General features: G+C 39.0%; 1 protein-coding gene across 1 annotated transcript; it reads left to right on the top strand.

Annotated features, from left to right (window-relative positions):
• The first annotated feature begins 1,464 nt into the window (after positions 1-1,464).
• On the top strand, positions 1,465-15,584 carry LOC140937733 (probable ribosome biogenesis protein RLP24). The gene is made up of 6 exons (XM_073387298.1): positions 1,465-1,590; positions 2,642-2,755; positions 9,214-9,286; positions 11,793-11,856; positions 11,942-12,021; positions 15,448-15,584. Exons 1-6 carry the CDS (start codon positions 1,510-1,512, stop codon positions 15,519-15,521), a joined length of 486 nt encoding a protein of 161 aa, XP_073243399.1. The 5' UTR covers positions 1,465-1,509; the 3' UTR covers positions 15,522-15,584.
• The last annotated feature ends 233 nt before the right edge of the window (positions 15,585-15,817 follow it).

Here is a 15,817-nt window from a genome sequence, read left to right on the forward strand (position 1 = left end):
CGTGCAATGACCGCGCTTGGCTGACTTCCGAATGCTCACCGAGATATGATAATTTTGGTACAGTGAGACAGGCTATCGCGTGATACATAGAGGTTTAACTCACAATTTTTAATCAATTCTCGTGCTTCTTGTGCCTTTGCAAAAAAATCAAGAAGTGCTACACACTAAATCTACTTACTATTAAAAAAATATCATTTTTTCATAGGTTTAATGCAAGCCAATAATTAAACCAACTCGTGACGGGAATCCCTTCTATTTCCTTATACTAAATTATCATACGGTATCTCGGTGAGCATTCGGAAGTCAGCCAAGCGTGGTACTAATAGCGAAGACTATAATTTGTATATGTTTGCTTTACTCGAAATCGCGCGCATTTACAAGGCCCCAGGGGCGTAGCCAGGATTTTTCAAAGGGGGGGTCACAAAGGCTACTCACCAGATTGTCATGTCGACCTCCACGTATTATACCACGTATTCTCGCGGCATGAAGGCCCATATTAACTATAGACAAGAGCCGTTGACGAAAATACTTTACAAAAAAACAAATTTTAAAAAAGTGGGCTTTTCAACAACGGCTTTTACGGCCAAGATATTGTCATGGCGTTTTCGCCACCTGAATATTGTAGGTTGTTTGCTCAAAAGAAGGCCTACCAAGGGGGGGTCACGGGCACCCCACGACCCCCTCCCTAGCTACGCCCCTGGGCCCTAAATTGTTTTGCTGACTTGCAAGGACCCATCTGTTATAACGATGCCCAAAATAAAGGGATGAATCTCATAGTTTATTAGATATAATCCGTGTAAAGTTTGCTTATCATTTTCGCATAAATTATGACCTAAATTTGGAAACCGCTGAATTTCTCGAATTGGGTCTTTGCGATTTTGGTGAAACTCTGTTCAGCGCAAGGCACTCATGCGCACTATGTGTAGCCGAGAGATTTTCACGAAAAAATGCCGGCAACAGCAGATTTTCGACTCAGACCTCAAAGGGGCGTGGCATTATAACCACGTGACATTTACTCCGATCGCCAAAAATTTTATGTTATATTGTAGATTGATCTATATGTTATCCATTCTATGTGTTAGACTTACGATAAAAGTAAAGGTGGCGATACCAGAGAGCTTCAAAGTAGGATGGTACCCCCCCAAAAAAACTGGGTTGAGTCACCTTAAATGAAAGGCAAAGTAGCTCCGACAAAAAGCACAACAAAAGCTTACGTCTCGCTCTGTTTATCTCTTTCCGCTGTTGTTTCGCCGGCTCTATACCGTTTTCTTTATCGACAGTGAAACAAACGAAACTATTCCACTCCATTTCCGAAATGTCGCTCGTTCGCTCCTCTGATTGGCTAGAACTAATTTGCGTACGAAAATTTACGACATAGCTTTTGGTCTGTATATAATAAATTGTGTTCCTTACATGACCTTATCTTTGGTGGTTTATTTTACCGCTGACTAATTCACTAAGTCCCCTTTTTTTTTTTGCATCGCTTCGCTATTCGGAGGTTGAAATAACATGCGCCTCGAAAAGTGTTATTTCTGTTCGTCTACAATATATCCAGGACACGGGACAGTATTTGTTAGGAATGATTGTAAAGTAAGTCGTCTACTGACATTTTATTTTAAGATGTGTGGCCAGCCTGACCCAAACTACTACTCCGCGTTGTCAAATCCTTCCGATCGAACTCAATAACCAAGAAAAATTGTCCAGTCCAACATAATCGAGCGTTCGAATTCCGAATTTTCGGTTTCCACATCATTGCCAACTTTCTTCATCGAGGCATTCGAGGAAAAAGTCAGTGTTTTGTGTTGATTTTGTGTCGTCGGGCGAAACGACCGCAATTCAGTGTAATCGTGCAGTACTTGTTGTGGTACGGGTAAGATCTCCGCACGTGTGTGGAGCTAGCAAGCAAATCCTGAAGAGGAAAACGTTCGGTTGACTTCGTCTAAAAACACCCACTATTCGACGAATAGAAATAATGCTTGGAGCAACTACAGAATACAGGACAAAATCTTAAAGAGGCTCGGTTGCTCGCTAGTCAAGACAAGTGTTTATAGAACGAGAAAGATAAGGGCCCCAGTTGTTCAAAAGGTGCATAACGCTATCCTCTGGATAAATCTCTATAGTGCCATCCAACATTTGAACAACTGGTCGTAAGTGTAAGTCGACAGACATAAGAAAGACGTAAAGTATAAGTTTTAAAGAACAAGTAAAGGTATAATAATAATTTTAGTGGCTCAGTGGCTTGTCAGTCAAGGTTAGAGTGTGAAAGAAAGAGAAAGGTATGTATTTTAGTGGCTCGGAGGCTCAGAGGCTTCTTGTCAGTCAAGGTTAGTGTCTTACAGAACGAGACAGGTATAAGTGGCTCGGTGGCTTGGTCTGGGGGCTTGGTGGCTCATCAGCAAATGGCAAGCCTCTGAGCCACTCAAACTAATATATACCTGGAAAACGGGCCAGGTATTCTGTAGTTATGTCTGAGAGACTTTATTCATACAACCAATGATATTAACCATAGTTTTGACAATGACGTAACAGAGATTAGCCCTCTCAAGGATTTGTACAGCTCCATAATAAATAAAGGAAGAGACAATTTAAACTTGTTGATGCTGTTGATCTTTATATGAAGCTTGTTTATGATACACTGTAGATCTTCAGATTTTGCCGTTCAAAGTGCCACAAGAACTTCAAGATGAAGCGAAACCCCCGCAAAATAAAGTGGACAAAAGCCTTCAGGAAAGCGGCTGGCAAAGAACTTGCTATAGTAAGTAAAAGTGAAATGTTTGCTTTACTGCCATACATTACACATGTATAACTAACACTAGTAATAACATCATGATGTAATTGACCAATCAGATCAATAACCAGAGTATAATACCATCAACTGACATGATACAACTCACTTTGACTCTGAAGATGACTACCACACAGGTTGTCGAAACGTCAGTCACTGTCAACAACAACAGTCCTATTCAGGACCACGTTCACCCAGATGATCAAACTCAGCCTACTTTTGAAATGACCCCTGGGTTCAAACCTTTCACAGTAATAATAATATTGCAAATTAGGGGAGTGCGTTCGATGGGGAGGGGGGGTGGAGTGGTGGATAGTGAGTGGTAGTGGGAAGTGGGTGCAAAACCTGATGGGCGTGTAATATTGAGAAATCAAAATAAAACACTTTTATCAATACAAATATCAGCAGCTGTCTTTATCAGTGTTATTGTTTATCCTCCCACTTTACAATTCGATACTATTTCATTTTTCCTCAAAAATGCAGATATGGTGTGCAGAATGTATTGTTAACATAATATCTACATATTCAATTACCTTAGAGTGGAAATTTTCCTTCATAAAAAAACTTAATTGAAAACTGCGAGAAAAACTTTTAAACAAACCTGTAGTAAACAGAAAATCGCCAACATTTCATCTTTGAACAAGTGTCACAAAATAGATACCAGCTCGCAGGTGAGAAGAACTGGACACAAGAGAGTACTGTACTTTTTACATTTACTTGGTTAAACTAGTAACAACAGGTCAAACACTAGTAACAACAGGTCAAACACTGACTATGATCCTCAGGATATTCCTTTGCACTCTAGCATGGTCAATAAAACTGGCTTATAATTGGGATACAGAAAAATTAAAGTTACCTGAAAAGTTTAAGCTTCGAGTATCACTTTAAACCCTTGTTGCGTGACACTAGGCTAACACGACTCACCTCATTCAATGCACCTGGAATTAGTGAGATAAAAAGGTCAACGTTTCACTGTTCAACTTCTTGTATATTTTTCAAAAATGGTGACAAACAAAAGCAAATACAATGCTGTAAATAGCTTTTAAAAGCGAAAAGATGTTATTTGTAATAGAATTAAATCTGGTCAATCTAAGCTGATCTTGTTTGAATCCATAAAAACAAATATGGTGTGCAGAACACATTGTTAACATAATATCTACATATTCAATTATCTTATAATGGAAATTTTCCTACATAAAAAACTTAATTGAAAACTGCGAGAAAAACTATAAACAAACCTGTAGTAAACAGAAAATCACTAACGTTTCATCTTTGAATGAGTGTCACAAAATAGATATCAGCTCGCGGGTGAGAAAAACTCAACACATGAGATCGAGGCAAAATGTGCCAGGCTGGTCCAAGATGGCATCCAAACCGCGAAATCACATGGCATACAGAACGGTTACTACTTCATGTACGGTACACAAATAGCAAGCGTTCTCCTTCGTTGAATGCAATAATTATTGGTAACATACTTATGTAGTTGGTATGTAGGACTTCAATCTGCATCATGATGTCTAATCCACATCTCTATCCTCTACAACATCAAGGGCTAACTGCAGAAAGCACAGTTAGAAGTCAAACAAATGCCACAGTGAGCAGTTTTATCTCAATTACTAACTACAGCCATACACCAGAGGAGTAACCAACTTTTTGACTTGTTGTAGGCCTGGCTTATGTTTCCACATATCCTTGTTTATAATTATTTGTTTATAATTCTGCTGATTGCACGCATGACTAGTACGCACTAGTCACTAACCTCACCAACACTTTGAGCTCTTAGTGTTTATGCTCACCCCAACAACACATAATTTATTACAAGTGCTAGAGTGATCAAACCAAAAATTACTGGTTTATGTGCTGGCTATGCCCCTGTACACACACGGTATGAAGGAAGGTGTTGATTGACCATTTCTGATTCTGCTCAAGCCTTAAAGACAGCCATTCTTAAAGTTTACTTCTTGGGAGATCTTAACTTAAGCTGTAGACTTTCCTAAGAATTTTCAAGTTTTGATTTGCTATTGTATAATAATAATAATAATAATAATAATAATAATAATAATAATAATCTTTATTTCTTAAGATAAAATGACATATCCTAAGTTACAGTATAAACTCAAAAAACTATTTACATATCATATCTAAAAATTATTCTGTTACTAAAAACGTTCTTAAACCTGTCAGTGTAGATTCTAGGGATAGAGACTGACGAATTTCTAAGATTGTACCTCGTGTTCTTTTCCTTAGGTAGAAACTGGAAGAACGGACATTCGGGGTCACTCAATCTTTTTTTGTAGCGTGTCTTGTCTGCCCTCTCTAGCAAGTCCCTGATATTAACCATTCTTGGACATAAACTTTCTTTTCATACACCGGTCTAAAAATTTCTGTATTACAGAAAGGTCGGAATCTGAGGCACCATAAACCGGCAGAGTGTAAGAAAAATTTGGTAAAACTATTGCGTTAAAAAGGTGATCTAACCTTTCTTGTTGTTAGTGAATTATTGTCAATGTGATTTCAAATTATTTACATTTAATCATGAGAGGACACAGAGGCTTTTTACTGGAAGTACCATCCCACGCAGGGATGTTTTCTCCGCGGGCAGCTAATCCGACTTAATCCCATTTAATACGTCGCGCTCCTCGAAAGCGCAAAAATTTTCTTGTCGTGTATTAGATTTCAGATACATTTTCTTAATCTTCATTTCGCGCCAGAATAAATTAGTTTGCGCGCAAAGGGCTCCTAAAAAAATCACAATGTTTGTCCCACTTGGAATCCACCTTCTGGAGATACACCGGCTTGGTAGCTGGAATACATTGCCGAGGCGAAGATCTGGCATTTTTTCCTCCTCGTCGTATTTTCTTCACGGCAAATGTTTATATTTGTAATGAGAATGCAGCACATATCGGTGGATTTTACTTCATGCGGCTTGCTACTTCTGAAAGAAGAGTGCCGGATTTCATCGTTTTGTTCATGTTTATTAGTGTTGGCAAATGTAAGGTAAATGAACCGACCACTGTAAGGTAAAAATTGAAGTTTTAAATTTGTTACTCGGCAAAAAATCGTGGAATTGGAAGTCGTGAAACTCGTGAGTATTACCTCTGTTACCTAATGTCATGCGATGAATCCTCGCTTTTTCGATGTGTAACACGGATACAAGCGATAAATTTCTTTCGCAAAGTGAAGTACAATTTACTTAACAAGACCATTTGATGAATATTTCTCGTTATATGCTTTATTCATATTTGCTTGGCTTATTCAGGCTACAAGCCAGGAGTTTGATGACAATGTTTGTGTGCTATAATTATGCTAATAAGTTTTTGCACCTTTATATTGAAACTCATGTAAGCCAAACGTTTGTTAACTCTGGCAAAACACTCTTCTGTTATGGAGGAACTTTTAACGTCTTTCGGGGCCTTAATATGGTCAAATTTTTTTAGGGGAAACAAACCTTGATTTTGGCCAAACAGACTATGGCTTTTTTGCCTTTGAAGAGAGCGCGAGGCAAACATCGTGAGTACAGTGTAAGCCAGTGATGCTTAAGGTAGAGCTAACAAACATAGGCTGCACTTTAGGTGGCACACCCATGGGTGCAGTGTAACCCAGTGATTCTTTAGGTAGAGCTGACAAACATAGGCTGCACTTTAGGTGGCACACCCATGGGTGCAGTGTAACCCAGTGATTCTTTAGGTAGAGCTAACAAACATAGGCTGCACTTTAGGTGGCACACCCATGGGTGCAGTGTAACCCAGTGATTCGTTAGGTAGAGCTAACAAACATAGGCTACACTTTAGGTGGCACACCCATGGGTGCAGTGTAACCCAGTGTTTCTTTAGGCAGAGCTAACAAACATAGGCTGCACTTTAGGTGGCACATCCATGGGTGCAGTGTAACCTAGTGATTCTTTAGGTAGAGCTAACAAACATAGGCTGCACTTTAGGTGGCACACCCATGGGTGCAGTGTAACCCAGTGATTCGTTAGGTAGAGCTAACAAACATGGGCTGCACTTTAGGTGGCACACCCATGGGTACAGTGTAACCCAGTGATTCTTTAGGTAGAGCAAACAAACATAGGCTGCACTTTAGGTGGCACACCCATGGGTGCAGTGTAACCCAGTGATTCTTTAGGTAGAGCTAACAAACATAGGCTGCACTTTAGGTGGCACACCCATGGGTGCAGTGTAACCCAGTGATTCGTTAGGTAGAGCTAACAAACATAGGCTGCACTTTAGGTGGCACACCCATGGGTACAGTGTAACCCAGTGATTCTTTAGGTAGAGCTAACAAACATAGGCTGCACTTTAGGTGGCACACCCATGGGTGCAGTGTAACCCAGTGATTCTTTAGGTAGAGCAAACAAACATAGGCTGCACTTTAGGTGGCACACCCATGGGTGCAGTGTAACCCAGTGATTCGTTAGGTAGAGCTAACAAACATAGGCTGCACTTTAGGTGGCACACCCATGGGTACAGTGTAACCCAGTGATTCTTTAGGTAGAGCTAACAAACATAGGCTGCACTTTAGGTGGCACACCCATGGGTGCAGTGTAACCCAGTGATTCTTTAGGTAGAGCAAACAAACATAGGCTGCACTTTAGGTGGCACACCCATGGGTGCAGTGTAACCCAGTGTTTCCTCAGGCAGAGCTTACAAACATAGACTATACAGGTGTACATCAGATGGTAACAAGTTTTCCAGTTAAAACTTTGTCATAAAATGCTACACCATGGCACTTCGACTATTTCATTATCGTGCTTGTTTTGACGAAGCACAATTGATAGTCAGGAGAAGTCGTATTGTCTAAAACCATAGCAAAAGACAAATTTACACACATCACAGCGTTAAGGTAAGGTAATACACGGTATTTCCTTCAGGTACATTTACATTTTGTGTTAGGTTATAAGCGATTAAATCACATGCAGCGACGAACAAAACGCGAAGCCGTCAGATATTCTAGAACCATGTTATTTACAGTGCTGTGCATTATATTTGCTTAACTAACTAACTACGCGCTGATGGAATTTTGAAACAATTCACTGGTACTGTATAGTCATAATTGGAGCGGAAAGTTAGCACGCAAGCAGGGCGATTCTGGTGTGGTTTCTGTAATGTAGAAGATATTATGGCAATGAGGCTCCTGAGGTCCGTTCTGGAAATCACAACTACATGTAGGATGAAATGTATTCTGTGTGCAGACGTCTCCTTTTCCAGGTCAGATTAAATAAACCATACCAACGGTTTGTTTAACAAAGCTCCCGTGAGACGGTTTTTTGGTGATTTTATTAATTTTTCCGATCCATTTTTTTTTCTCAGCTCTATTTTCGCGGCTTTTGCGATACAAACTAAATTCATTTTTAGTTGTGATGGCATTACACTGCTTAATCATGACGGCTTTGGAAGAAACTGAATATATTGCGCTTCGCGATTTCGCAAAATCGCTGTGGGAATTAAAAAATATTTTCTTCCAAAAAAGCGTTTTCACGCTTCTTTCTATAGTCTCTCGTTTTCTAAAGGTCCTCGAGAACAGAATAAGACAATATTTTATTACCTACAACCTAAAAACCTGATTTTTGACCACATTGAAACAAAACTGACCTCTGAAATGGAAGAAGAAAAGCCTATTATTTTTGCCGGCTTCGGCCTGCCGACGCCATCGTGTCTGCTTTGCTTTCATATGATGACATTTTCCTGACAGAAGGGTGTCGGGAAAAACACCTCGCGCTGATCATACGTGACAAAATCCGCCGCACCTAAGCTAATTAAGAAAAGTCTCCTGGAAAGCTCCATACAATTCCTTATAACAAAATTATAAGGAATTGTATGGAGCTCTCCGGGATACTTACAGTGCAAGCCCTGTGTGTCTTCTCATGGGCATTAGAGTAAATTTTAGAATGATTACAGAAGTCTCCTTTTAAAGGTTTCAGTACCTTTACAAGCATTTCATTGTTTTTTTGAACTTACATACTAGATACACACAGCAGTTACTTGTACAATGTATGTGTATGTGTGTGTATATAGGGAACAAGATTTACTAAACTGTAGTACTGGTGTCCACTATGTAATAGCCACTACACTGCAAATGATGCCACAGTGTACAGCGTAAATTCTCATGGATGCCGTACAGCACATTATGATTGAAAGTGACCTACATGTACAACACATTTAGGGTCGAATCGAAGTCTAACTTAGAACATGGATTAAAAAACCATTGGACGTTCAGATCTCTTTGTTAGTGGGTCAATTTAAGAAAATAAGGGCTTTTTCAGGCTACGCTACTTTATAGAAATTGTTCATGATAAGTGGTGTTTAGATAAAAATGTTGGGCAAACTGAAATGGCTTAGAACACAGTTTTGTTAAACACAGGTTAAACTCCGTTTCAATAACTGGCCCTTAGAGTTGTAATTGCTCATTCACTTCCTCTTCTTTCACAGGACAATTCATTAGAATTTGAAAAGAAAAGACATGTTCCTGTTAAATATAACCGAGAGCTGTGGTCTAACACTGGTGAGTAACACATGATATGAAGATACAGATTTCTTTACAGGCCATCTGATAGAGTGGGATTAAAAATCAGAAGTTGTGCGATATTTCGGGGTAGATTGTGTGATAAGATGGGACAATTATGCAACAAATTATGCAATTTTTTCAATTTACATTGTTTTACCAGGTTTCAAAGGAGAAAAACCACTTTAATGTTGTTTAACAGGCAATTTGAATGTAAAGGAATAATAAAACATCTAATTATCAAATTTAAAACAAAATAGTTAAATTTGTCCGATAATTTTTACCCAGAAAAGAAAAAGGAGACTTGTTTAATATTACATGATGCCGTTACACTGCTGACCACACTGCTTGTCTCTGAAATCAAAATGGCCACCCAGATACCGCGATTGAAGGTTTCAGATGTCTTGCAAGGCTTTCCTTCGTGGTAAATCACCTAAATAACATTAAGATTGGGAAAATGTTTAATTAAAGTTACAATTCATTGTTTATTTTACTTGAATTTAGCATTTTTTTTACGAATTATGCAATTTTCCTTAAATTGTGAATTTGATGCAATTTGAGGTCAATTGTGCGAAATCGCACCATCGCGTAATATCAGATGGCCTGTCTTTACAGCTTTTATAGGACCTCATGAGCAACCCTCCAAGTTAAATTTTTCCTTTGGTGGCCATTTGGTGACCAACTCTTTAGGTTTAATTGCCAAAGGATTTTTTTTAGGCCCCAAAATATATGTAAATAATTAGAGTTTTAATAATTGGTTAAGAATTAATTTGGGCTTAAGAATGGTATTGTTCAGCCAAAACAATATTTCTAAGCGGCATTTACCATTTTCACAAGTGTATACGGTAACTTATAACCCATGTTGAGTAACATCCATGTCTTTCTTCAAGTACTGTAAAATTCCGAAAATAAGCCCTGGGGCTTATATTTTTCAAAGGCCCTTTTTGAGGGGCTTATTTTTGGAGGGGCTTATATTCAGAGGGGCTCATCTATGGAAGGGAATTTGCGTTTCAAAATCAATTAGGCCAGCTAATAGATGGAAGGAAATTTACCATTTTTGCTTTGTTTTACTTTGTATTTGAGGGCAATTTCCAAGTACAAGCCCCCCAGGGGCTTACATTTGGAGGGGCGATGTAACGGAGGGTAATTGCGTTATGAGTTTGGGGTGCTTATATTTAGAGGGGCTTAGACAAGGAGGGGCTTATTTTCGGAATTTTACAGTATCAAAACCAAAATTTTAGTCGCCATGGCACCCAAAGTGGTCGCAGCTTGGAGGGTTTATGAGTAAAGTGTAAATGACAGTAATCAGATATTCAATATTACAAAAATATTTATGAAATGTTTCTATAATATCCTAATTACTTTTTGAAATCAACCATGATAAGTCCAGAAAATAGAAATAAGGCAAATACCATTGAAGCTCAACTAATGGTTCCCTTTTCACAATGTGCAATCTGTCTCTGTGTTTTTATTAATTTTTCTCTCAATGTTTTTTCTTCTCCTGGTGAGCAGTCCTACATTCACATCAAAGTGTTCCCAGCAACTAAAATTACCCCTCTACTACACAGGGGCACCCAACGACAGTTTCCTCCTAAATGCTTTGAAAACACTTTTTAGGTAATCCACAGTACTTTTAGATCTCTAGAAATGCATTCTAAGTGGCGCTAAAAAATTTGTCTCTGTTCGGACATCCTAGGGCAACTTGAGTCTTTTGAAAATTACAAGGGCTTCAGTATTATTTTCCCAAAAATTATACAACGTAGCTGCAATTTAAAGTTTTATGAAAGTGAGACATGTAGTTTTTCTGATTCCTCCCTGCATCACATTTTCGATTCCGAAAATTTTAGGTTTCCTTTCTCTACGAAAAATAGCCTAACCTTACCTGGGGAGTGAAATGGGAAAAATGAAACTTCAGAAAATCGTAGGGAATTTATTAGATAAGCTTCGAAAATTGTACATGAATGGAATGGTCATCTAGATATTTTTAGTCTTCCTCAAGCTATTAAAATTCTAGGCAGTTTTTGCCTCTCGGAACAGATATTTTGTTAGGCCAGGTGTAGTGTATAGGTTACAGCGGTCAATGAGAGATACTACATGGTTTTTGTGGAGAGACTGGACTGTACAGTGTAGTTGCTTCTCTGGAGTATTACAAGGAATACTTCCCGATATCACATGCATGTATTCATGCTCTCTGATTGAGTGACACTATTATGTAGTCCTGTAACATGTCAGTAATTTACTAACTTTTCTTAATTAATAATTTGCATTCATTGATACAAAATAATGTAAGTTAAGTTGCTCCACGGAAGCAAAATTCACACGGATCATACAATGTAGGTATGAGATCTTTTAATTGCTGCTTTAGTTTTCTTGTAAGTTGATATATGGTTTGAAAATCTGTTAGAGACCTACATAAAATAACTTAAAGATTATACATATAAGCTTGTATCTGATGTGATCCTGATTTGACTCGTGCAATAATCTCATTGTATTTGATTTCAAACAGTGAAAGCCATGAAGAGAATAGAAGAAATCCGAAGCAAGAGGCAGGATCTTCACATCAAAAACAGGTCTGGTTCAATCATATTTCTCTTTAAGTGACCTTTCTTAGTTAAAACTGCATTAAATGCACTAATTTGCTGTCACTGTTTTTAGATTAAGGCCTGACAAGCAACTAAGAAAGGAAGCTGAGTCAAAGGAAGTCAAGCAAGGAATAGCACTCATAGCTCCTCCAGGTGTGTCCAGTTTATTATTATTTACTCGAATAAAGAATATTTTAAACTATCCAAAGTAAGTTACTTCACTTCAAATCAGACTTATCTCTGCCTATTTTAGGACTTAAAACCATGATACCAGCTCGCATATTCTTCTTATCCCCTGAACTACAGTGTTTATTTTCCAAACATTTCCTGTGGTACTGACTTACATGTACTATGCCTGTATAGCTAGTGCTCCCTGTTGAAATTAAATCGGTTGATTAACCATTGTCTTTATTAACATTAGCAACTGAAAGTTTCAGTAGAACCTCAATAACTCGGATGACTCGAACTCCCCGCTAACTTGAAGTTAGTTCCCCTTTATCAAAATTTCACCGAAATTTACCCTGATAACTCGAATTCTGGTTCTTGTAACCCCATTCGGATGCTATCTTATTAGTTCTCCTTGTTGTATAATTGGTAAAAACGCTAAAAATAACCCTACAGCGGTTTGATTTTAATTGGTACAACGAACAGATCAAACATAAAATGTGTGTTACGACTCTCCTGTGTGGTCCATGGGCCAATTTATGGCCGTTTAATGGGTTCTACTAGAAACTCATAAAAGGTTTTCTCTCTATATAAAGGTTTCATTGAAATCCTTTCATTTTCATGGGTTCAGTGGAAACGATATACCTGTGGTTTATCATAAAAATGTACAATCATGTGAACGTTTCGAATAAAACAAGTAAATTTGCATTGTACCATACACCAAAGTGCTGAAAAACCCGGGCGGGGGGGGGGGAATCCGCATATCAAAGGGCTGGGGATGCTCGTCGGAAATTTTGAATTAACCCCTAAAGGAGACCGATCTGGGCGTGGCCCGAGCTTTTTTTGACCCCTGTTTTTTTTATATTTTCTCGCGTGCAACCCTAAACGAGACCTTTACGGCTAAATATGATGGCGTTTTGCCCAGAACACCCTAAGTGAGACCAAAATCCGAAATTTACACCCCTAAGCCAGACGACGAGCATGCCCACCCCTTTCATATGCGGAGTCCACCCCCCACCCCCCACCCCCTCCCGGGGGGCTAAAAAATCAGTATTTATTTAAAATTAGTAACATGGCAAGTTGAATATTCAGTCTATCCCGATAACTGTAGACTCTTCACAGTCCTCTATTTTTCCGTAAGATCGTCGGGATCGAGAGCTTTGCGTTACGGGCTGCCAACTTCCATGAGTGTCAAAACTACTTAGGGGGCGGGGGCGATTTGGGAGGAGACCCCCTCGGTACGTTTGAAAATCAAAGTAGCCGCCATGAACGGTAAGACGCACTATATCTCGACGATCTCACGAAAAAATAGGAGACTGAACAGTCTACGATGATTCGAACCCTCGTTAACTCGAACTGTTTTTCGTTTCCCTTCAGAGTTCGAGTTACCGCGGTTCTACCGTACTTGTACACATGCTATAAAATTCTTCAGCTTATAATAGTTATTGCCAGTAATTCTTCGCATTTCTAAAACTACTCTGTAAGCTTTCCGCTTGCTTTGGGGCTTCTCAGAAATAGCCTGGCGTGTAAGGATTAGGATACATGTACAAGCAAATCCAAGTATCACAGTGTTTAATAACAAAGTTGATGGACAAAGAAATAGAAATCCATGATCACCTATGCACCTAGACTTTTTCCAATTCCTTCGCTTCTCATTTCCGGTTCCGGTAGTTGGCCCCCGCGCGAAGGACTTTTATCCCCTGCAGCGCGCCGAATTTACACGAGGAATTTTACTCCTGTAGGTTTTATCCAATCACGAACGGTTTACTGATGCGCCGTCAATCAAACCCGATCACGCCACATGAAACGTGAAATTCAACTGAACCGTGTATTCAACTGATTCAAATATAAAGCTTTAGTGGGCGTTTTATCTTCCTCTATTTAAAGTACGCAAATAGTTCGCGCCAAAATGACGTCACTTGATGCGATTTTTTCCAGGGAAAACAAGTCGAGCTCTCGCTCTCTCGCTCGCTTTTGCCAGGGCGGATAAAGGTTGGGCGGTGAAACGAGCGCGTCCGAGCAAAAAGGTGTGATGCAGTGGACTGGGACTCTGCTTAGAAATGTCGCTTGTTTTCGACTTCGGTCAGGGCTTGCGATGTGGTTTGTACATTAAACACTGCCGCTGTCACTGAATTATGGCGGCTTGATTTGTTTTTTTGCACTTCTTCCTCGTTCCTTTGTGCTGGTACGCTGTCTCCGAGAGGCAAATGTTGCTATTTTTTGCGGGAGGTTTAGTTGGATGAGACAAATTCAAACATCTCTTTCAAAGGGTTTCTTTTATTACTTCCATGACTCTACCACTGAATTATATTTTTGTTCTACTACTCGCCAATGTCGATGTTATTCCAAAACAAAAACAACTAAGTACTGTATAAAACACGAAGGAAAATCTCATCCATGTCATCCATGTCAAAACTAAAAGACAGCAGATCGTGTTTCATAACTAGATGACGGGTATTTTATAAATGCGTGCAGCTCGTGCAAGGTGAAATTATGCTTATTTCAATCACCATCATCTTTCTTTTTAATTTTGAAAAAAACATTTCATACGTCTTTCTGTTTCTTCGAAACTTCAAAATTAGTTTCCCCTCAGTTTTTACCGTTTACCTTGTTTTGTTTTAGAGAGAAAAACGGAGAAAAACCGTACAACTAACCTCAATAAATGTTGTTTACATGCGGTTGCCGGATTTGTGACGCATTGTGCGAATCGCCATGGCGCGTTGCACCCGAGAAGCAAAGTTTGAGGCTGTACAACGCCACTATATCAAAATATATCAATCTAATTTTTTGTTATGTTATATAAAATTTATCCCTCTTTAACATATGCAAAAATTGAGGTTAAGAAGTGTTAAGCTTTTGCAAACGAAACGGCGAAAGACGATTAGGTGATATTTAGTGGAAGGAGGAGGTATTCAACACTTTCAAATGAAACTCAAATTTTAGCATTATACGACCAACAAGTTTGACTTATAGGCATACAGACACAAACATATGAAAGTGTTTATTGATATTGTTATGAAACGAATTTATCTATTTATCATTGTAGCCTGAAGTTACAGAAAGAAAATAGGATTTCCGGTTTACAAAAAGGAAAATTTCGCCGGCCTTCAAGCGCACCGGAAGCGCGGAAAGAGCGCTCGTGCCACTCCTACTCCGCATCACACATTAAATGAAGAGCGGAGCGCTCGTTTCACCGCCCAACATTTATCCGCCCTGCTTTTGCCGTAGAAAACGTAAAATCTACCGCTCGCGCTTCGCGCTCGTGAAAAATTTTGAGTTCGACTTAGGCAAGTCTACTATGCACCGTGTTTCGTGCAATATATGCTGCTGTAAGAGCAGGACCTTTGATTAGACTGTATCCTTATCTACTGTGACAGTGTCTTTGATCTAACCTTCTTGAGTTTTCATTCACAGTTGAGAAGAAAAGACTTAGACAGAAGATCTCACAAGTCATGCGTGAAGCAGAAAGCATGGAGACTGAAGACTGAGTGTTTCACTTTTTCCGGGCTGTGCCATTTTGAAATGAAATAAATGAACCTGGACAGAGTAAACTGTGTTAATGGCTTTGTTACGTTAAACAAATTCTGCCTGTCAGTACAGAAAGAGGTTAATTTTTAAAGAATTTTTCATTGGTTCTGTGTAGTTTAGGACAAAAGCAAAAAGTTAAGTTGCATCAACTGAGTTTATTGTTAATTGTTAATAATAAATTAAATTAGTAGTACCCTGGATAACGAATTCACGATTGGCTCTCTGCTGCTTAAAAAATAAAGTATCAGCGAAGCGT

The sequence above is a fragment of the Porites lutea genome, chromosome 5, assembly GCF_958299795.1.
Source record: "Porites lutea chromosome 5, jaPorLute2.1, whole genome shotgun sequence".
Classification (NCBI taxonomy): Eukaryota; Metazoa; Cnidaria; class Anthozoa; order Scleractinia; family Poritidae; genus Porites; species Porites lutea.

Bases quoted from the DNA above. Each gene is read 5' to 3' on its own strand.
- LOC140937733 (XM_073387298.1), top strand. From the start codon at position 1,510: ATGCGCCTCGAAAAGTGTTATTTCTGTTCGTCTACAATATATCCAGGA. The intron at 2,756-9,213 runs GTAAGTAAAAGT...CTTCTTTCACAG, and splicing joins CTGGCAAAGAACTTGCTATA to GACAATTCATTAGAATTTGA. The intron at 12,022-15,447 runs GTGTGTCCAGTT...TTTCATTCACAG, and splicing joins AGCACTCATAGCTCCTCCAG to TTGAGAAGAAAAGACTTAGA.